Consider the following 22,763-nt stretch of genomic DNA (forward strand, 5'->3'; position numbering starts at 1 on the left):
GGGGGCACGAGGGATGGGAGGCCCCATAGAGGCGGCCAGCAGAGGGCCTGGGAGAGGTGGGGAGGAGGGAAGCTGTGGTCCGAAGAAGGGAGGCAGAGCTGGTGAGGAGGGGGACAGAGAGGTGGACAGAAACAAAACAGGGAACGGGGAAGAGCCGGGAAAGGAAGAAGGGGAAAGAGAGTGGAAAGGGAGCAGAGGCGGTGAAGAGTGATGTCGGGGAGAAGGGAGGCAGCTGGTCCGGAGGTGCACAAGCCCAGTGTGGCCCAGCCCTACCCAGCCTGGCCTGGCCTGGCCCAGCCCCCAGTGACGGTGCAGCTGCCACACTTGGGCCCTACTATGAGGTCAGTCCTGCCCCGGGGCTGAGGGAAAATAAATGGTGTCCAAGATAAAAGGTCCAAGAAATTATTTGTCTTGTTGTCATGTCCTGACTGCAACGGGCAGGGCTGGCAGGCAGGCGGGGCATCACCCCCAAAACACTCAGGCTGGCAGGTTTGGCCCCACACACAGGACCACAGCCCCAGATCCCCAGAACCTGGGCCTGAGAAGGCAGGAATGGGTGGGGGCAGGTGCTTTCCCAGTGAGTGGCAAGGACCAGGAGGCCTCGCAGCAGTCTCCGCTTTTCCTGCCTGGCAATTTTAAATAAATAATCTGTGTGGTATTTGCTCAGTGTCTGTCTAGGCCAGATGCCCTCCAAGCTCTGGGAAGGCGGAGCACTGCCTGTTTCGCTCACTGCTGAGCACCTTTGTGGACCAGGGCCTTGAGATGTCTCACTCCTCCCAGCCATTGCAGAGGCAGCACAGGCAGGGGAGTGGGGAGAGCTCCCAAGTACTCCAGGAGGGTTGGGCAGTTCCAGGGTCAAGGGCAGGTCAACAGGACCATGGGCCAAGGTGTTACGCAGGCCACGTATCACAGGTGCACAGGCTCAAGCTCAAAGCGCCCATAGGCACACGTGCACATAACACACACACTAGGCTGATTTCCACCACCAGCAGCTTCCACAAAGCATCACCTAGAGGCTCCTGCCCCTTGAAGTGGCCGAACCTGGGGCTGGTGAGTGGTGGCATGGGAGCAGCCACCTGCTTTAGGCCATCCCAGGCAAGCCACTGATACCACAGCAAATGCCACTTAGGGGGCATTTACCAGCCAAAGATCTTCTCATTCACATCTTCAGTAAGTACGCCTGACAATGCTCTCAAGGATTCACTATTGCATCCCCATTTTCCATTTTACAGATCAGGAAACAGACCCAGAAAGGATCAGTGCCAGGTCCAAGATTACAGAGCCAGGACCAGCAGAGCTGGCATTTGAACTTGAGGTCTCTGAGGCCAGGAAGGACATGTATACGGGGTAGGAGAAGAGGGTTGGCACATACCATACTTGTCCCCATCCTCGCCGCGGGCACTGATCCTGCGGCCCAGGACCTGGATGTGTTTCCCACTGGTCCGGCTGTAGAGCTGGTACAGCCGCAGCTGCTTACGGCTCACATCGTCCCGAGCCCGCGTCTGGTTCTCCACGTGGATGCGGAAGTCCACGTTCTCCTCGGCAACCAGCACCTGGGCAGGGAAAGGGACATAATGAGCCACCCCAGATGTCCCAGACCCACTGCATGCAGGAGCCAGCCACGCTCACCACAAAGACCAAGGGCATGTCTACACCGGCTCTGAGCCAGGCCGTGGCACACACTGATAACCACCCCCTCACTACCCCCATTCAAAGACAAGGCAATGGGGGCTCTGAGAGGTGAGGCAAGTTGCCCAAGGTGGTCCAGCCAGAAAGTGGCAAAGCTAAGAATCAGGCCTAGGTCTATGTGACAACAAAGCTTCTCTTTCCACCACAGCCCCCAGTTAAAGCAAGAACAATTCTCGGTAAAGTGGTGGGGCAGAGCCCCTACCCTGATTCCATCCCGGGGTAGCTGTGAGGACTAAGTGAGCAAATGGGAAGAAAAGTACTCAAATCCATATGGAGACGGGTGAGGAACGAGAGGGGACGGAACGCTGCATCCATGGGGAAAGAGGAAGGCCTGGAGAGCCTCATCCGGGGAACCAACAGGCCAAGTCCTCTGTGACTTCGCCCCTGCAGCTGATGCTGGGGTCTCCTCCCCACACCCTAAGGGTCCTCATGCTCGCTCCCACACCATTTGCCCACATCCTTAACTCCTCTGGTGAAGCCTTTGTTTTGCGTCTGCCACCAAAATTCCAGCTCCCTTGAGGCTTAGCTTGTGCCTGTCCACATCCTTCAGGAAGCCTTCTCTGGTTACACCAACACACACCGCGCTCATCTTCCTTCCCCTCTCATTGGGACGACTTGCACCTGCCTCCTCACTGGCCTTCTGCTTTCACTCTCGCCTTCTGGTAGTCTCTCTTTACCAAACCCAATCCCCTCTTCATACTCTCCGGGGCCTCCCATCACACTGTGGTGAAGGACTCCTCCAAGGCCTCAAGGCCCTGCAAGGCGAGCCCCTGAATGCTTTTCCACCTTCCTCTCCCACCACTCCCTCCCCACCAGCCACGCTGGCCACTGGCCACCTTGGCATGACTCTGGGCATTCCAAAATCAAAGCACACTCCTGCCCCAGGGCCTTTGTACTTGTTCTTCCCTCTGCTTTGATGCTCTTTCTCAGATCCTTACATTCTAACCCCTTGAGCTCACTCGGGTCTCTGCTCAAATGTCACCTCCTTATGCAGGCCTTCCTGGACCCCTTTCTGAAGCCACCTCCAGCTCTGACACTCTCCCTCCCCCCACCATGCTTTGTGCTTCTTTCCAGCACTTATCTGGGTTCTGTCTTTTGGCCCCAGTAGACTGGTAGCACCATCAAAAAAAAAAAAAAGAGAGAGAGAGAAAGAGAAAGCTGGAGCAGTGTCTCTCATTTGCCACTATATCCGCAGCACCTAACACGGTAGAAACTCAAACCCTTCTCGAATGGATGCATGAACAAATGTTGAAAAGGCCTGGAGTCCTGTTGTGCCATTTAGCATTGGGGCAGGGTCCCCTGTACCCTTCTGGTTGTATGCATGTCCTATCCCATGTCAGCCATAAGGCTGAGCCATTCCTGAAGCCCAGACAGCATTCTGGGTTTGTCCCCTGCATGCCCACAAAGTCTATCACGATGCTAGGCACAAGGGACCCCCATTCCCACGCTGGCACAGCCCCACTCAGCCCATGGCAGAGCTCTTAGGACCCTGGCTGCCAAAACATCTGTCTCACCTCTCAGCTGTGAGCTCCCAAGGGCAGGCCTGTGTTTCCTTCATTTGCTACAGTAGGATCTCTGTCCCCAAGCAGACCTGCATGTATCTCCTGATCCTGGACTGGGCCCGCAGGTATGTCGGCAGGACCACATTGTTGAACCTTCACGATTGTCCTCAGGGCGGAAGCATCATCCCACATTACGGATGAGGAAACTGAGCAGTAACGCAGAATTAACCCCAGGCCTTGTGACCCCAAAGACTGTGTTTCCTGTGCCCCACCCCTGCAGGCAGCCCCAGGCCACTGCCTTGCAGGGCCCTGCCTGCCCCACCAGTGCCATCAGGAGCTGGCCCTGGGTTCAAAACCCAGGGTGTGCCACTCTCCAGCTAAGGAACCTTATGCAAGTTATTAAACTCTAGTGCCTGTTTCCTCGCCTATAAAATAGGGTGATGATAACAGCACCCTCCTCATGAGTGGCTGTAAAGATTAAATATATAAAGCCATATATTAAGCGCTCAGAGCCGTGCCTGGCTCACTAGGGGTAACTAGTGGGAGAACACAAGGGAGTTTTTCACGGGGCTCTAGGTGAAGCCCTGCAAACCAGATTAGCATGTGGGAAGATGCTATTGCTTTTCATAGTCCTGACAACCATGCACCATGAGAACGCTTTTCACCCGCACTGAACGGATGCAGACACTATGACCCAGAAAAGTTAAGTCCATTGCTCCAAACCACACAGGCCAGTGAGGCAGGGCCTGGCCTGCTGGCCCACCAAGTGTGCCCCCTCTTCACTTCCCCCTCCCCTCACTGGCCACACACATCACCACTCCACCACTGGCAGCCCGGGTCTGATACCTGGGGCCCACCTCCTTCCACATCCTGCTGCTCAGGGACAGAAGAACTCCAGTGCCCCTGAGGCCCACACCTGGTGGGCATTTGTCCGGAAGATGCCCCACCCGTGGCCTTTGACCTTCCTGGAATGACTTCCGGAGGTGGCTAGCCCTGTCCCCTCCCCCAAGGGCAGGCCTCTGGCGTCCCCTCCCTGTCCTCCAACTCTCCTCCTGCTCACAGGAGACCTTATCGACCAGAGGTCAAACCAATCTCCTTCCCCCGGGTCCCCGAGGGGAGCTGCCCTGCCCCAGAAGCCGGCCTCCCATTAATGATTTTCTCCCTGGCCCACTGGACAGAGGCAGCGTGGGTGACCCAGGGTCAGCAGGGGCTATCGGGTGGCACTTCCCCAGGATGCGGGAGGGAACAATCCATCTTGCCCAGCTCTCACCATTGAAGCCCCACTCTGTGGCCAGATCAACTCCCAGGGAGGCGGCGGGGGGTGGCCTCTGGTTTGGAAACAAGGTCCGTTCTCCTGGAAAGGCAGGAGGCACCCCGGGCTTCCCAGGCAAGACCTCTGGAGGGTGTGACACCCCCCACCCCAAAGCCTTTCCTAGCCCCACCTCCCAGGCTGGGTGAGGGCCCCCAAACACTCTACTGCAATGGCTTATTGTCCCAAGTCCAGTGTGACTGGTTCATCCCTGAATCTCAGTTCTGCCCTCAGAAGGCAACCAGCAAACGCATGCCAAAAGGCTGAGGCCAAAAGCGAGGGAAACCTGGAGGCCAACATCAGCCCTCCCACTCACCAGCCAGAGTGCCCCACAGAGGGATGTGTTAAGGCAACTGACTGCTCAGCATTCCTCTGTTCCAGACACACTGCTAAGAAGACCCCTAGGCCAGTCACGGTGGCTCAGCACTTTGGGAGGCCGAGGTGGGCGGATCGCTTGAGGCCAGGAGTTCAAGACCAGCTTGAGGAGTTCAACACCATCTTAACATACTGAAACCCTGTCTCTACTGAAAATACAAAAATTAGCCAGGTGTGGTGGTGCACGCCTGTAATCCCAGCTACCCAAGAGACTGAGGCCGGAAAATCACTTGAACCCGGGAGGCAGAGGTTGCTGTGAGCAGAGATCACACCACTGCACTCCAGCCTGGGTGACAGAGTGAGAATCTGTCTGAAATAAATAAATAAATAAATAAATAAAATTTTAAAAATAATAAGAAGAAGAAAATGACCCCTAGACATGGCACCTCAATGACCCGTGGAGGTGAGCACCAGTTAAAGCCCATTTCAAGGTCTGCAGCCAGAGTACATGCATAGTGGGGCTGCCTTGGGAACATCCACTTCTCCTGTGCTACTAGCCGGGTGGCAGATCACTTGGCTCGGTGCCCTGCAAGGGGGACCTATCTTCAAGGTCTTCCCAGTACAGTCAGTGTTGCTGTCGGCCTGGCTAACACCCCTCCAGGCATACAATGATCAGGGGTGTTGAAAAGCTGCGGTTTGAACAAAATCAAATTGTTGAAACTCTTTTTTTCTTTTTTGAGACTGAGTCTCACTCTGTCGCCCAGACTGGAATGCAGTGGCACAATCTGGGCTCACTGCAACCTCCACCTCCCAGGTTCACCTCACCTCCCTGATTCTCGTGCCTCAGCCTCCCCAAGTAGCTGGGATTACAGGTGCCCACCACCACACCAGCTAATTTTTGTATTTTTGGTAGAGATGGGGTTTCACCATATTGGCCAGGCTGGTCTTGAACTCCTGACCTCAGGTGATCTGCCCGCCTCGGCCTCCCAAAGTGCTGGGATTACAGGTGTGAGCCACCATACCCAGCCTGCTGCAACTCTCAAAAGGAGAGAAGGGTTGGTGCATAAAGCAAGTCTTCGACGGAGACAAGGTGCCTTTTGTCATTCTACCTTGCCTGCCACGCCATGCACATGGATTATCTTTTGGGCCTAGGGTCCTCTTCAGCCTAAGATTCCAGTTGTCCCCAGCCCCTGCTTCCCCTGCCTCGAGGGCTTCCGTCCTGGTAGAAATCTTCACTCTTCCAATGCAGCAAACGCACAGAGGCAAGGAGGCCCCAAGAGGCTCAAATCCCTCCCCCAAGCCTGCCAAGGTCCCCCGGCCCTGGGGACAATCATGGGGCTCAGTGGCACAGAGCCCACCCACCTTCTGCCTTTGGTTCCATCCTCTCCCAGTGCAGGTCTTAACACAAAACGTGATGCCATGTCCCTGCCCGGGCTCCCTATTACCCGGGACAACAGCCAAGTGTCATCCTTACAATCAAGCCCCGTCTACCTTGCAAGCTTCCCCTCTTAGGCACCTTGGTAAGAACCTTCCACGGGGTGAAAAGAGGTTGAGGTGAGCCCCCAGCCTAGTGCCAGCTTCAGGGATCAACCAAGGTACCATCTCACACCAGGGCATCCAACAGCCTCCATCACTCCCTCTGGCCTGAAGACCTCAGCCTCTCCAGCCCACTCGTGGCTGAAAAGCATGTTTGGGATTTTCCTCTTTCTTCCTGGCCCCCCTTTCCACCTCCCACAAATGTGCATCACATCACACATCACCTATGTACACACACCACACAGGCAACACTAACACGGCAACCAGCACTGACTGACCTTAGCTGTCACCTGGCTTCACCCTCAGTCAAGCAACTTATTTGACTTCTTTAGCTCTCAGTTTTCCCATCAGCAAAATGGGAACTGTTTACAATACGTATCTCAGAAAGAGATTATATTAGTAACAATCATGACTCTTTTTCCTTTAGTTTTGTTTTGTTTCTTAAACAGCCACTGTGTGTTGAGCACTTCCTCTGTGCTAAGAATCTCTTGAGGGACATCTTCGTATGTAATGCCCAGAACAACCCTATGACTTGCTACGATTTTTTTTTTTGAGACACAGTCTTACTCTGTTGCCCAGGCTGGAGTGCAATGGCGTGATCTCGGCTCACTGCAATCTCTGCCACCCAGGTTCAAGCGAGTCTCCCGCCTCAGTCTCTGGAGTAGCTGGGATTACAGGCGCCTGCCACCATGCCTGGTGAATTTTTGTAGTTTTTAGTAGAGACGGGGTTTCACCATCTTGGCCAGGCTGGTCTTGAACTCCTGACCTCATGATCCACCCGCCTCGGCCTCCCAAAGTGCTGGGATTACAGGCGTGAGCCACTGCGTCCAACCTGGTACGATTATATCCCCATTTTACAGAGAGGGAAACTGAGGCTCAGAGAGGTTACAACACTTTTATGTCACAGAATTGGTGAGAAACTAAGATTCAAATCCAGCCCAGGCTCTCTCCTGCTTTGCCCTCACCTGCCACTGTTCTCCCTCCTCTTCCTCACCCACCTCCTTTCTACTTTTCCAGGATGACAACTGGTTCAGGCCACAGGCCACAGTTTGGGGGCAAGGAGGTTGGAATATTGTCCACAAAAAAGCTGAAGCCCTTAAGCCTTCTGCTCCCACTCAAGAGAGAGGGATGGGGCCCCACAGCCTCTCCCGCCCAGGTCCCCATCCTCTGATCCTTGAGGCTTCATGTAACCCATGCTCCTGTCTCCAGGCAACCTGCCCAGAAAGGGAAGGTTTCCCTGGTCCCAGGAGGGGCAGCCCCCAGACTTTCAGCCACATTCCACACCACCTGCCTCCTCCAGCAGCAGCAGCAGCATCGGGCCAGCCAAGGCTTTCAGATCTTCTCCAAACTCTGGATTCAAACTGGAGACCTTCACTCCTCTCCAGCGAAAATGCAGTCTCCACTCTGGAGAGAAAATCCACTCTCTCCACCTGAAAATGCAGCTCCCCTAACTCTTCCTGGACTCTGGCCCAAGGGGCACTCTCTGGATTACTGTAATTGAGAGTGAAGCTCACATTGGCTCCCACTGGCTGGGCACCTGCCCCCATGCCAGGCCCATGTCCACTCCTCACACAACCTAAGCAGCCGAAACTATTACTATCTCTGTGTTCCAGGTGACAAAGGAAGACACAGAGAGGCCATGAGACTGGCCCAAATTGAACAGAAACTGACAGAGCCACAATCTGAACCCATCTCTGGATCTGAAGCCCATGAGTTTCCCATGGACGGAAAGGGGAGGAGGAAGGCTGGGCCCACCCTGAATCTGAGTGTGGCTCCAATGGGTGCCCCCACGTCCTCAACCCCAGGCTTCTGGCCTCTTGCCTGTCACACTCCGCACACCAACTCAGCCAGGACAGACAGTGATGCCGCAAAGGGCCCTTCCCCACCCCCCAGCCTGTCCATTAAGCTCCCAGGGCTATCAATGTATTGATTGGCGGGGCTGAGCCATCAGCAGGGGAGGGGGCGCTGCAGGATAGGGGGCTGGGCCTGAGGGTTGGCTTCCTCTCCCCATACATCAGCCTTCATGGTACAGATCGTCAATATGGGCCCCGCTGCTGCAGGCAGTCAACCCTGGAGCCATAAAGACGATGCCCTGTTCTCTCCCTCCCTTTCCTCTTCCCACCGATCCCTGTTTCAATTCCAGCTCTCTAAAGCCCCCGGGTAGGGAGAGTAGCCATCCATGCCCATGAGATAACAAACAAGCCCTTTATTCCAGCATTCAAAATCCACCACAGTCTTTTCCATCACCCCCATTCCTGGGAATGGATGCGCCAGCCACCCCAGTCACGCGGAGGCTCACAGTGTCCTCTTCACCCAGTTTGCTCTTATTTGAAGATCTGCATGAAGTATCGACCCAGGCCAGACCCTCTTGCCCCAGAGTCTGGTTCCGGGCCTGTCATCAGAGTCCCCACTGCATCCTTGAGCTCTTGCTCTCCAGCACATACCCCCCGTTCTTCTCAAGTCTCCAAGGGCTAGGATAGGTGCTGGCCCTTGCTGTGCCCCAGCCCCTGGCACAGATGAGTGGGTGGGGGGAGTCAGTCTGGGTCCCCACCCCCAGAGAACCTCTCCGCCAAACCTCCACTCACTAACCCAACATTCCTCCAGCATGCCAGGTCTGTGCCAGGTGCCATGGTGCCTGCAGCACAGGTCAGACCTCCCTTTGACTTCCAAGAACCCGTGGGCTGGTGGACAAGCCGGCCTTGAGACACCCCAGAGTTGAATGCAGATACACAGCTCACGTTTACTCAACACTTATCATGAGCCAGGCGCTATGCCAAGTGCATCCCCCGGGCAGGGGGAACTCACCCTTCCAGCAACCCCGGGAGGGAGGTTCTGTCCTAATGCCTACAGGAATGATAAGTCACAGAGAGGCCAGTCAATCACTCAATCACATGGCCAACTGAAGCGTGCTGGGCCTGGAACCCATCCATCCCCGTGAGCCCCGCAGAGTGCCCTGGATCAAAGACAGTGGCCAAGTGCTATGCGATTCCAAGGCAGAAGGTGGGATGGGGATTGGGGGAAACAAGAGCTGCCCAAAGTATGTGCCATCTCTTCATGGAAGAAGAGCCTTGGATACCTTCTTCATTCCCCTCAAAACCAGTCCAGGCCCAGGTATGCAGCAAGTGTCCCGTAAATGTTGGTGGATTGTTGATGATGAGCAGCACTATATTTAAGTGCCTACTACATGTCTGGTCATCAATTACTCCTACCAACAGGCCAGGGGAGTGGGATTAGTATCCTTAATTTGCCCATGGTGAGGAAGAGGAGACTCAGAGAGGTTAAGGGCCTTGCCCAAGGCCACACAGTCTTGAGTGGTAGAGTGGCAATTAAGTCCAGACTAAGTCCAAAGCCTGTGCTCCCAACTCAGACCGGAGGAGGCCTGATGCCACTGAGCCAAGGAACACATCCTTTCTAGCTTTCTCTAGCACCCCATAGCATGTTATGTACCTAACACAGACAATATCATTGATTGAACAACTACTTTTACTCAATTATTCATGGAGTGTTTTGCCATTGTGCTAGCTACTCTGTGTGCAATATCCCACTTAGTTCTCACAATAACCCTTAAGAAGTAGGTATTTCTCTCTCTCTTTTTTTTTTTTTTTTTTTTTTTTTTTTTTTTTGAGACGGAGTCTCACTCTGCTGCCCAGGCTAGAGTGCAGTGGCCGGATCTCAGCTCACTGCAAGCTCCGCCTCCCGGGTTTATGCCATTCTCCGGCCTCAGCCTCCCGAGTAGCTGGGACTACAGGCGCCCACCACGTCGCCCGGCTAGTTTTTTGTATTTTTTTTAGTAGAGACGGGGTTTCACCGTGTTAGCCAGGATGGTCTCGATCTCCCGACCTTGTGATCCGCCCGTCTCGGCCTCCCAAAGTGCTGGGATTACAGGCTTGAGCCACCGCGCCCGGCCCTCTTTTTTTTTTTTTTTTTCAGATGGAGTTTCGCTCTTGTTGTCCAGGCTGGAGTGCAGTGGCGTGATCTTGGCTCACTGCAACCTCCGCCTCCCAAGTTCAAGCGATTCTCCTGTCTCAGCCTCCTGAGTAGCTGGGATCCCAGGCACCCATTAAGCCCAGCTAATTTTTGGTATTTTTAGTAGGCATGGGGTTTCACCATGTTGGCCAGGCTGGTCTCGAACTCCTGACCTCAAGTGATCCGCCCATCTTGGCCTCCCAAAGTGCTGGGATTATAAGCGTGAGCTACTGCACCCGGCCAGAAACAGGTATTTCTCATGATCCTATTTTACAGATGGGGACACAGAGGTGTAGAAAATTGAAGGTTAAGGAATATTTGCTGAGCAGCTGCCAAGAAGCACAGCCAGGATGCAACCTAGGTTTCCCCTACGCCAAAGCCTATGCATTCAAGCATTACAGAAGCCACTGACCTCACCTCACTGATACCCAGGTGTGTAAATCAAAGCTCAGAGAGAGAGGTCAGTGAGCCTAGGCCAGAGCCAGGACTGGAACCCAGGTATTCAGGGATTCTTCTCTGTGGCCCACGTGGGGTTGTCTTTGGCCCCATCCTTGGCACAACAGCATTTTGAATGGCCTGAGGCCTTTTGCCACTGAGATGTCAGAGCAAACACACTGCTAGCAAGCCGGACCGAAGCCCAAGGGGCCTACTGACCTGCTGGGGTTTCAGAACAAATCCCCATGCTCAGGCCCAAAGTGCTGACAGGCCCAAGCCCCTTCTTTTTTTTTTTTTTTTTGAGACAGAGTCTCGCTCTGTCACCCAGGCTGGAGTACAGTGGCCGGATCCCAGCTCACTGCAAGCTCCGCCTCCTGGGTTTACACCATTCTCCTGCCTCAGCCTCCCGGGTAGCTGGGACTACAGGCGCCCGCCATCTCACCCGGCTAGTTTTTTGTATTTTTTAGTAGAGACGGGGTTTCACTGTGTTAGCCAGGATGGTCTCGATCTCCTGACCTCATGATCCGCCCGTCTCAGCCTCCCAAAGTGCTGGGATTACAGGCTTGAGCCACCGTGCCCGGCTGGCCCAAGCCCCTTCTAAGGCCAGCCCTCCCCTCCATGCACTGCCACGGGGTCTTATGCATTAGAGAAGAGCTGACACAGCAAAAGCTAGGAGCATACAGAGGTTCCTCAGAGCAGCCCTCACCCACAGAAAGGAGAAATCAACACCTCCCCTCCCACAGTGACGACAAGACAGCAGCCCTGGGGAAGGACTCACTATACCTGCTGGGGGCGGGCAGGGGGCAAGGGAACTCTCCTAGAGTAAGAGGCATAGGAGCGTGGTCCGGACTACAAACAAGAGTTTGGATCATGCACTGTCCCTCCACAACTATCTGAGGCAGTAGGGACGGTTTCCTTGGTTGCTTTTTCCCATTGTACACATGCAGAAGCTGAGACCCAGGGAGGTTAAGTAACTTGCCCAAGGTCACACAGCAAAGAGAAGGCAAAGCCACACTCCAGAGCCCTCAGACAAGTAAGCTTGAGTCCTAGAGTCGGGCAGACCCAGAGCTGAATCCAGCTCTGCCTCTTTCTTGCTATGTGACCAAAAGCAGGTTACTTCATGCCCCGGTGCCTCTCTTTTTCTTCCTCTGTAGAATTCCCTAGTTCCAGGCTGGTTGTGAGGCTTGACCTGGATAATGTGCAAAATTACATGGCGGGCCGGGCGTGGTGGCTCACGCCTGTAATCCCAGCACTTTGGGAGGCCGAAGCAGGCAGATCACGAGGTCAGGAGATCAAGACCATCCTGGCTAACACAGTGAAACCCTGTCTCTACTAAAAATACAAAAAATTAGCCGGGCGTGGTGGCGGGCGCCTATAGTCCCAGCTACTTGGGAGGCTGAAGCAAGAGATGACGTGAACCCAGGAGGCGGAGCTTGCAGTGAGCCGAGATCGCGCCACTGCACTCCAACCTGGGCGACAGAGTGAGACTCCGTCTCAAAAAACAAAACAAAACAAAACAAAAAAGCACACGGCAGCCGGGTGCGGTGGCTCACGCCTATAATCCCAGCACTTTGGGAGGCCGAGGCAGGTGGATCACCTGAGGTCAAGAGTTCAAGACCAGCCTGGCCAACATGGTTAAACTCCATCTCTACCAAAAACACAAAAATTACCCAGACGTGGTGGCATGCAGGCTGAGGCAGAAGGATTGCTTGAACCTGGGAGGCAGAGGTTGCAGTAAGCCGAGATTGCACCATTGCACTCCAGCCTGGGCAATAGAGCAAGACTCCATCTCAACAACAATAACAAAAAAAGCACTTGGTCTGTAGTGAGCGCACTATACCTGGTGGCCACCATGAATACTGTTGTTGTTTTTGGTGGCTTGATGTGCCTGCACCCCAATTTTCCACACCCACAAGTCTCCTGCTAGAGGACTAGGTCAGAACCAAAAGGCCCTGCAGAAAATGGAAATCTCTTTCCGATCCCCCTCTAGTCTCCCTTTGGGGGTCCAGTGTGTCCTTGGAGCTGCCCAGGGCAGGGTAGAGGCTGCATCTGTGACCCTGATGGGTTGCCCCAAGCCTGCTGACACTGGCCGTGCCAATCACAAGAAATTCTAAAAATCCACCTCCTTATCTCAGAGCGGGTGACACTCCCGAGCTTCAGGAATGCTGGTGGGGAGCCCCGCCCCGTCCCCCTCCCCCACCTCCTCCGCTGGGGAAAGGCTGGAAGAGGACTGCTGAATTCTCCAGGCCCCAGCCCCCAAGTATCCCCCTCTAACTCTGGGACCCTCTCAGATCAACACATTCCAGGAGGATCAGGACCTGCAGACTCCAAGTCAGACACCCTCAAGCCCAGAGACGCCTACCTGGGCTCTCAACATCCCCCCCTACACCAGAATCCAAAGAGAATCTCACTACAGAGCCCTAGCATGTCCCTAAGGACTCCACGGGCACACCAATGTTATTTCTGAATAATTTCAGGATCCTTTGAGAAGACGGTCCATCTGCTATGGCAGAAAGAATACAAGATCTTGAATCCAGCATGTTGGGTCTTAGCTATGACCCTGAACAAATCCCTTCCTCATTCTGTGCCTCGGTTTCTCCGTCTGTGAAACAGAATTGTTACCCTCTCTTACCTTGCCCTCCCTGTAGAATGGTTGAAAGAACCGAACCAGCTTCCCAATGTAAGGGACACTTTAGAATTTCTACAAGCACCTTCTTTTTCCTTCACGCAAATCACTGCTTCTCGGACTCAGTTTCTTCCCCTGCTAAATGGAAGGAAGATGTACGTGCCTGCCTCACTCCACTTCACAGTGCTGGGAGAGGAGGGAGCAGAATAGACAAGACTCTGCTCATCCGGCACTTTCTCCCTTTAAACTTAGAGGCCAGGGACTGACCAGACCTTATTCCCAAGGCAGCAAGAAGCAGGCTCCCAGCAAGCATGTGCTGAATGAATACCTGACTGTGGATGGATGGACTATGTTGCTTTAAGAAATTAAAAGGCCAGGTGGGCCGGGCGGGGTGGCTCAAGCCTGTAATCCCAGCACTTTGGGAGGCCGAGACGGGCGGATCACGAGGTCAGGAGATCGAGACCATCCTGGCTAATATGGTGAAACCCCGTCTCTACTAAAAATACAAAAAAAAAACTAGCCGGGCGAGGTGGTGGGCGCCTGTAGTCCCAGCTACTCGGGAGGCTGAGGCAGGAGAATGGCGTAAACCCGGGAGGCGGAGCTTGCAGTGAGCTGAGATCCGGCCACTGCACTCCAGCCTGGGCGACAAAGCGAGACTCCGTCTCAAAAAAAAATAAAAAATAAAATAAAAAATAAAAAAAAGGCCAGGTGGGTGGCTCACACCTGTAATCTCAGCACTTTGGGAGGCCAAGGCAGGCAGATCACCTGAGGTCAGGAGTTTGAGACCAGCCTGGCCAACGTGGTGAAACCCTGTCTCTACTAAAAATACAAAAATTAGCCCAGCATGGTGGTGTGTACCTATAATCCCAGCTACTTGGGAGGCTGAGGAGAGTCACTTGAACCCAGAAGACAGAGGTTGTGGTAAGCCGAGATCACGCCACTGCACTCCAGCCTGGGTGACAGAGCTCAAAAAAAAAAAAAAAAAGTGCCATCCACTAACAGAGCATCGCATCCTCTTTTTGTCCCAAAGGACACTGTCTCCAGCTTCCCCATCCTAGCCAGCTTAAAGAAAGGGTCTAAACCTCACTGAGGAGGCTGGGTGTGGGGATGGTCACGCCAAGAGGGGGCATGGAAGGAAACTTCCAAACTTGAACACTTCTTGTGGTGAGAGAGGAAGTGGCGCTGCAGGAGGGACAAGGGGCTAAGGGGCTGGCAGGAGGGACAAGAGGTCGGGGATGCCCCCCCGCACCCCGCCCGGCCTGGCCTGCGTCATGCCTGGTCTGTCTGGGGAAGGCCAGGACCTAGCCGAGCCTGGCGGCAGGAACAATGTCAGGCAGGTGCCGGCCGAGCTGCGGGAAAGGCCCAGCCCGGTGTCATTGTCAGAGCTCAGCCAAGTGCAGAAAAGCAATTTACTGGTCACGCCGCTTGCTCCCCACGGAAATTTTTAAAATTCTTCCAATTTGAGCTATCTACGGTGTCCCGAGTCGTGTGGAGAAGGGATGAAGGGATTTTATTAAATTCCCAGCTTCCTACTTCCTAGGGTGGCCAGCGGGTGAGGGCGGGGCTCACCACTTCGGGGGTGGGCAGGACGGTGTCTGGCATTGAATGTGCTCATGGAAACGTAGCTGGGGGCAGGGACCCATTCTGAGCCTGGTAGCGATGGACAGGAGGAAAGGAGGGGCCCAGAAACTCCACTGCTGAGACTGGACCAGTCCTGGAAAACACTGAGGTGGGGGAGGGAAGGGTGTAGGCACATCCATTTCCCAGCAGCCACAGTGTGCCTTCCTGGGGGGATGAGAACTGGCAAAACTTCCCCACCCCTATCATATACCAGTTTAACTCCATGACCAACCATTTCACAAATGATGCGGCGAAGATTCTGGGGATCCACAGAGAGGGAAAGATGGTGCTGGAGCTGGGGTTCAGGCCTAGGCCACTGGATCGCAAAGCCCTGAGCCCTTCCCTCCACGCAGACAGGCTTCCCTGGGCCCTGCTCACCCTAAAGGAGCTTCAGCTGCTACCCGCTAAGTGTAGCCTACCCAAACCTCAGCAGGGAACAGGCCTCAGATTCCTGGCAGTTAACATCATGTGGCTCCCACCCCTCATTTCAACCATTAAGGCCACCCGACTTTTGTTCCTATAGTGTAAATGGGGACATAAGCCTGACAACCTTGCCCATAACTCCCAGGATAACATTTCTTTCTCTTTAGGGGTCATAGATGTTTTGAAACTCTGTGGGGAGCAGACAACCCTCTTCCAGACACAGTACATTTGAGCACCATTTTTGTGCAATGTTTCAGGGGCCTCCCCCTCCCACAATCCCATCCTTTGACACTCCAAGGGTACATGGACCATGGGTTAAAAACATCAGTCCTATGGCACTTTGGATGCAGAAAGGCCGGTGGGGACAAAGGGGCGATGGAAGGGGGAAGGTGGAGGTGGTGGGGAGAGGAGGTTCCCTCACCTGCTCTAAGGCTGCCGTTTGACCTAACCAGGGCAGACCACCCAGCTCTTTCCCAAGATGCTGGCTCTAGCTCTGGCCAGGAGGTGGAGGTGGGATGCAGAGTCCACGCTCCCTCCCTCCAGCTCCCCCAGAGAACACAAAGACCACACAGCAGCCCCTCCTGGGCCCCACTTCAAGAAGAACCAAGAGCAGCAGGCATCCAGAGGCTTGAGCCACACGTCTGCAGGCCTCCCTGCTACTCCATGCCCATTTCATCACTCCTGCCCCCAGGCTCAGAACTCTGGAAAAGAGCTCTTGCCCAGGTCAGACAAGCAGAACCCCTGGAGTGACCCCGGGGCCTGCCCTCTGCTTGGGGACTCAGCTGCAGACCAGGCAGGCCATGCCTGGCACTGGCCTCCCTCTTTGACACCAGCCGTTCCCCACCCCCGCCCCCATCACCACACAGGGTCACATCTGCTTTGGCAAACAGCCAGTCTTAAGTTACTGACTCCAGTTATATTGATTCAAGGAGTCACTGGGGACTCCAGCCTGGCCAACAGGAGGAAAGAACCCATCAGTCCGTCCACCCTTCCGTCCCCAAGCCCTACTGGATGCCCCCAGCTCAGTGCCTATCAGGAGGGTAACAACCCTCTTCTGGGTGTGGAGGGAAGATAACAGGCCCACCACCGCCAAACACGGCGAGAGGCTGCTGAGTCCCAGCAGTGCTCAAGGCACACAACACTCCTTGAGCCAGAAAACCGGGAGAACCACCAATTTCCTGTGCTTAAGACTTGCTCTGGGGATCTCCTGAATCCAGAAGGCTAAGGTCTAAGATTCTTCTCTAATCCCGGAAAGCCACCTGCCTTCCACCGAGGGGGAAGGGTCAGACAACCTTCTTTTGGCCTGTGTCCAGTTCCTCCTGGCCTGGCCCCTTGCAGCGCTAGGTGGGTGGGGGCTTGGGGAGCTGACGCTTCCTATTCCCTTTGCCCGCCGCCCCCCACCCCCAACATGCAGAGGCAGCCCTGGTCTGGTTCTAATCGGGGCTGAAGTCGGCTCCCTTTTTCGCTCTTCTCTCTCCCTCCCCCCAACCCTTTTTCCTTCATTTCTACGGCTTTGGAAGCCAGAGCGTTCCAACTGTCTGTGTGCCAAGACCTTCCCGAGTCTGAAAGCTGCTGAAGTAACAGATCAGATTTTAGCAAGTGCTTTCCAGGCTGAGCGCCAAGCCCTCTTCTGATTCACGGAGAGCGAGCGAACGGGGAGCAGGCGGGGAACCAACGAGGGCTGCACCACCTTAGGCGAGGGAGTGCGGAGCGTGGCCCGTCCGGGAGCGGCCTCGCGGGCAACGGCCACTCGGCCTAGGCGCCCTCGAGGTTCCCCTTGTCCGGGGCGTGTGTGTGTCTGTATGTGTGTCTCAGTGCTGCAAGAGCCTTCAAAACCACAGAGTAATTTACAACTGAAGCTTTCTCCCTGGACTCGAAATCCACTCGGCTGAAAGCCTTTTTGTTTGGAAGCGGTGATGTTAAGGGAAGGTTGGCAGAGAAAATCCCTAGGTCCTACCCCTCGCTGACTGCGGGCAGGGGTCTTAGAGCCGGGTATATTGCTGCGGCTGAACCCGCCGGGTCTGCGGGATCTCCTTCCAGCCGAGGCCGACAGGGGCCGCGACAGCCAGCGCCGCCTCGGGCCCCGCGGCAGAGCCCCTTGCCCTTGGCCGGTCCCCCGCCGGCGCAGGGCGCGCGCGGAGCCGCCCTTCCGCGCCCTGGGAACAGGTGCACTGGGCTCGGCGCCCAGGAGGGGTGGGGCACAGGGAGGGGGCGCGGCCGGGGAAGGGGGGTCGGCGTGTACCGCGAGGCAGGGGCGGGAGGAGGTCAGAGTCAGGAGCCCACGTACCTGTACCTGGAAGCACAGCAGCAGGAAGTGTAAACACCTGCGGGAAACAGATGGAGAAGCGGTCAGTGGGACCTGAGGAGGGGGGCGCACGGACAGACAGACACTCAGTCGAACAGTCAAGCGAACGGACGGGCGGGTAGACAGAGGCACAGGGCACAGGCACACGGACAGACGGCCAGGCAGGGTGGGCAGCCCCGCGCGCGGGCGCTTACAGGCAAGTGCAGGCGGAGGGCGCTGAATACATCGCTGGGCGGGAGGGAGGCGGCGGCTCCTAGCCCAGCCTGCACATGTCCGCTCCGCGCGGCCGGGACCGGGCGCCTCCGCCGCCGCCGCCGCCGCCGCCGCCGCTGCTGCTGCTCCCTCCTCGCCGGCTGCTGCTGCTGCAGACTCTGCTGCTCCGGGGCGCTCCGCGGCGCGCCCTGCGGCATCAGCGCCCCGCGCGGCTCCTCCCGAGCGCTGCGCCCTCCGGGCTGGCGCAGGGGCTGCGGGGCGGCAGCCGCTGTGCAGGAGGCGCCTGGCTGGTGCGGGGAAGCTTGCTTACTGCTGGCCGGCCGGCCGTCCGGGCGTCCGTGGGAGGTTGGCTTCCCGGCTCAGTTCGGGGACAGCATGCGCGGCGGGGCTGGAAGCCGGGTTGCACTCTCCGGCCCGGGCGCGGAGCTGCGTGAGGCCAGGGGTCAGCGCTCCGGGGTCGGGGCGCGCGGCTGCAGCACGAAAGCGTCACGGCCGCTCCGTCTGGGCGCCCGCCGGCTCATGTCTCCTCCTCCGCGTCTCTCCGGCCGTGCGCATCGCCGCCTCCCACCACTGGCGGCGGCCGGGGCGTTTTCTACGCGCGGGCGGCGAGGGGGCGGGGGGCCGGGGGCGGGCCCGGGCCAGAGCCGGCACAATGAGGATGCGGGGCCTGGGGGCTCCCCCCTCGGGGCGCGGCCGGACGGGCGCTCAGCTCGCCTGGGTGCGCCCAGCCCACATCAAAGGCGGCCCTGCCTGCTCGCCTGCCTGCCGCGGCCTCTCGCTGCCTCCTCCTCCTTCTCCCGGCGGCTCGGGGTTGGAGGGGAGGCGCTCAGACTCTCGGCGACGGAACCGGCAGCTCCGAAGGGGCAGGACCCACGAAACTGAAGCTGGTGAGCGCTGGAAGCCGTCGGAGCTCTGCGCCCGAACGCAGTGACCCGCTCCTCCGCGCAAACGTTGCCCAAACTGGGCAGGCGATGCTTCCCAAGAAAGCAGTTAGGTACGGAGCGTCCTCACCTGCCCACATTCGCTAGTCGCACTCACCAGCGCTCGAGTGGGGAGCCGAGAGGGGGCGGGTCAGACCCAGCCCCGGGGCGGCTCCACTGAATGGGGGTCGCTTTTACCCGCCCTGTGATCGTGGAGTTTCCCAGCCACCCTCTTGACTGGCTACGCACTTAAGTGAGCCCCCTTTCTCTTCTTACGTCCCTGCCGCTGCGAAGGGGGCTCCGGGGCGTCTCTCCTTCCCACCCCTTGCCGCCTCCAGGGTTCTGGGGTCGGTTCACGGGATCCCAGCTGGGCTCTCCCGTAGGCGAGCCAGCTTTGGAAACACACGGCTACCACCAAGCGGCCCCGAGACGTCACTGCAACCCCAGCACGGACGGCTGCACGCCGGGGAGCAGCCAGCAGGACTCTGGTCAGCGACCACGCTGAGGCCCTCTTCCGGCCTCCTCCCAAAACCGGGCTGAGACTTGCCTCCGTTTGCATACTATGTAGCTTCGTTCCTTTAACCAGGGTCCCATTCAGGACACTGGTTCTTACCGCCTCCACCCCTTCCAGAGGCATAAGTCCTGTCCTTCCCACCAACTCCAAAACGTAGATGTTCTTGTCACGCACCTGCCTCACTGTCTAGAGCCGGTGTCAGCCAAGCTCTGCTTAGGCCCAATGCTAAGGAAAATAGGTCAGTGAGAAAGACATTGGAGTACAGCCTCAACCAAAACTCAGGAATCTGGACTGTTTGGTTAAAGCCTCCTTGCGTTGGAAATGGTTGATGGTCCACTAGAGCATAAACTGAGGTAGGACTGTGGAACGGTGCTATTTCCTGAAGCCATGAATATAAAACATTAGTAATTGTTCCAAATATCAGGCCTCCTTGCAAGCTATTTTAAGTTCCCTTTCAAAGCTGAGGCTATTTTAAACAGATAGCCTCTGTTTCAACACTGGACGCAAGTGCAGAAAACCTTTTCAAAACCAGGTGCTGAGTGATGGCGAAAATTCCTGCATGAAGCTTTTGAGCTGAATTTACTTAGGCATTCTGATTGCCAGAGCTGGACTTGCCAAGTTACTCGTAACTTTCCAAGTTCTGGACAAAATGAACCAATCCCAAGATAGGATGCAATGACGAACCATAAATAGAAATGGACAGAAGTTCTCCCACCGATGACCTCAGTCATTGCCACCATCTTTGATCTTGCTTTATAGGAAGATTGACAAACCCAGTCAAGAGGGGTTTTTGGCTTACCATCTGCTAGTTTGAAGTATCTCCTGGCTAAGAATCATGCTTCAAATTTTCTGTACTGTTACTATTTTTTATTACTTGTGAATGGAATGGGTATATAATTATTTATACCCTATCTAAAATGCTTGCAGTATTTTTCAATGCTCGGATAAAGTATATTTGCCAATCTCACCTATCAAACAAATCAGACTGACCAAAAAGTCCAGCCAAGAGAACACTTCTGAGTAAGAGCATAAACTCAGGAGTCAGAGGTAGTGCATTTGAATACTGTCACCAACATTTACTTACAAATTCCAGCAAGCAACGGTCTGAGACTCTGCTTCCTCCTCTACAAAATATGGCTAAGAACAGGAACGACTCTCACAGAGTTGTGAGTACTCAATGAGTGTCTGGCACACAATGAAAACTCCAAACATTTTAGCTAACTAATAATCCTAATTATGGTTTTCAGGTTATTTTCACATTTCTTTCTGAACAATTTTATGAAGTAGGGAGGCAAGATCACTTCCAATTTACAGTTGAAGAGGCATCTAGTCAGAATGTCTTTTGACTCCAAATCAATTTTATACTACACATTCTTTTCGCCACCACTCACACCCTCACGTCTGGTTTCATGTACCTATTTACCAATATAACCTATTTACCATATGCCTGAATCTTAAATGGGTTCTATCTGGATTTAGCATGTTCATACAACACTTAATGTATACCACTATTTTAGTAGTCACTTCTTACTAGTTCTATCACAATTTATTGAGATCCTACAGTGTCGGGCCCTCACTGAAAGACAGGCAAGATCCCTGCACTAAAAAAGTACTTCGTCTCCACTAGGGAAGATGAGCCATAAGCAAATACACCAAGAGATAAATGCTGGCTTGTTACCAGTGCTTTGAGAGAACCCAGTGGGATGAGATGAACAGTACAGGAGATAGAGCAAGCTAGAAGACCTCTTGGTAACATTTAGGCCAAGACCCAAAGACAGGAGATAGCCATGCAAAGGAATATTCCAGGTAAAAAATGCAAAGTGCCTCCAGTGGAAAAAGGCTAGGTGACTGGCAGGGTTAGCCAGGGAGAGTGTGGCAAGAGATAAGGGTGAAAGCAGGCAATGTTCTTGACCAGGCCTTTGCAGGAAATGAAGTAGCCATCAATGGCTTAAGGGTACCAGTTTTGCAATGCATCGGTTTTAAGTGTACGGTTCAGTTCTGACAAATGTTATCTAGGTACAAACACCACCTCTTCTCAGGCAATCTTCCAGCCCCCAATTACTGGTCCCAAACAATCATTTATCTGGCACTGGTTTATTTTCAATTTCATATAAACAGAACCACCTAGTATGTGCTTGTGTCTGGCTGAGCATGTTTGAGATTGGTCCGTTGTTGCATTTTGCAGTAGTCAATTCTTTTTCATCATGGGATAGTATTTCATAGTATAGATATGCCACAATTTGTCAATTAAGGGCTTTCAAACTGAGTCAAAAATCAGTTTGTTAAAAAAGCTTTACCCTGGCTAAGAATGAAGTGGAATGCTGTTATACCATCCCACTTCATTCTTAGTAGCTGGAGTAAGCAGGACACTAAGAAAGCTAGCTGTTACCAGTCCAGGTAAGGGTACTGTAGCTTGGGCTACGCAGCCATGTGCTATTTTGGGGTCGGAATCAGACACACCTGCATTAAATTCACAGCTCTAAGTTAATAAACTCAGGCAATTTTCTGAGGGGAGTTAAGAATGTATGTTGACTGGTAACACAATGAAATGAAAGCCCTGCAGAGCATCTCGATGCCTTGCCTACTGACTAACCCTAAGCACCTAGAACTTTTGTCTAAGACAAAGTATGTATTTAAATCCCTTTGTTCAAGTGTGCAAGTAAACTGAGCACTGCAATCTTTCCATTTGTTTTCCACTTCTTCCCAGTCTTGACGGAGAAGACGCCTAAGATTCAGGGAATCTGTGGAGTACAAATATTGTGGAGACAGAGATGGAAAACATCTAGCCTAAGAACACAGGACAGGCCGGGCACGGTGGCTCACATCTGTAATCCCAGCACTTTGGGAGGCTGAGGTAGGCGGATCATGAGGTCAGGAGTTTGAGAGGAGCCTAACCAACACAATGAAACCGTGTCTCTACTAAAAATACAAAAATTAGTTGGGCATGGTGGCACACGCCTATAATCCCAGCTACTCAGGAGGCTGAGGCAGGAGAATCGCCTGAACCCGGGAGGCGGGGGTTGCACTGAGCTGAGATCTGGCCACTGCACTCCAGCCTGGGGGACAGAGCGAGACTCCGTCTCAAAAAAAAAAAAAAAAAGGACAAGCAGCCTCAAGCAGCACTGTGTTCAGTAGTATCAGATAATCAGCAAAGTAGACCCTTAGCACAAATAGGCTGTAAAGTTTTCTCAAAGCCAGCTCCTAGAACGCACACAGCATTAAATCTTGGGACCTCTACTGCCAAATCCACGAGTCAGGGAGCAACTGGCTTTTCATTAAGGAACTGGCTAGAAAGTAGCCTCACTTTCTTAAACTTTAACCCTGTATTTCCAGAGTCCAGGACACCTTTATAATAGGCTCAGTACAAACTTGTAACCCTCAACTTTTTTT

The 22,763-nt window shown here is 54.5% G+C and overlaps 1 protein-coding gene across 1 annotated transcript in view; it reads right to left on the minus strand.

The window, feature by feature from the left end:
• Positions 1-18,506, minus strand: part of LOC105480865 (fibroblast growth factor 18) — a 38,858-nt gene extending 20,352 nt beyond the window's left edge. The window contains exons 1-3 of the mRNA XM_011740059.2: positions 17,921-18,506; positions 17,709-17,745; positions 1,373-1,553 (exon numbers count right to left, since the gene is read on the minus strand). Of these exons, the coding sequence (XP_011738361.1) occupies positions 1,373-1,553; positions 17,709-17,745; positions 17,921-17,952 (250 nt within the window). The 5' untranslated portion in view covers positions 17,953-18,506. The remainder of the gene's footprint in view (positions 1-1,372; positions 1,554-17,708; positions 17,746-17,920) is intronic.
• Between the last annotated feature and the right edge of the window lie 4,257 nt (positions 18,507-22,763).

This window comes from Macaca nemestrina, chromosome 6, assembly GCF_043159975.1.
Source record: "Macaca nemestrina isolate mMacNem1 chromosome 6, mMacNem.hap1, whole genome shotgun sequence".
NCBI lineage: Eukaryota > Metazoa > Chordata > Mammalia > Primates > Cercopithecidae > Macaca > Macaca nemestrina.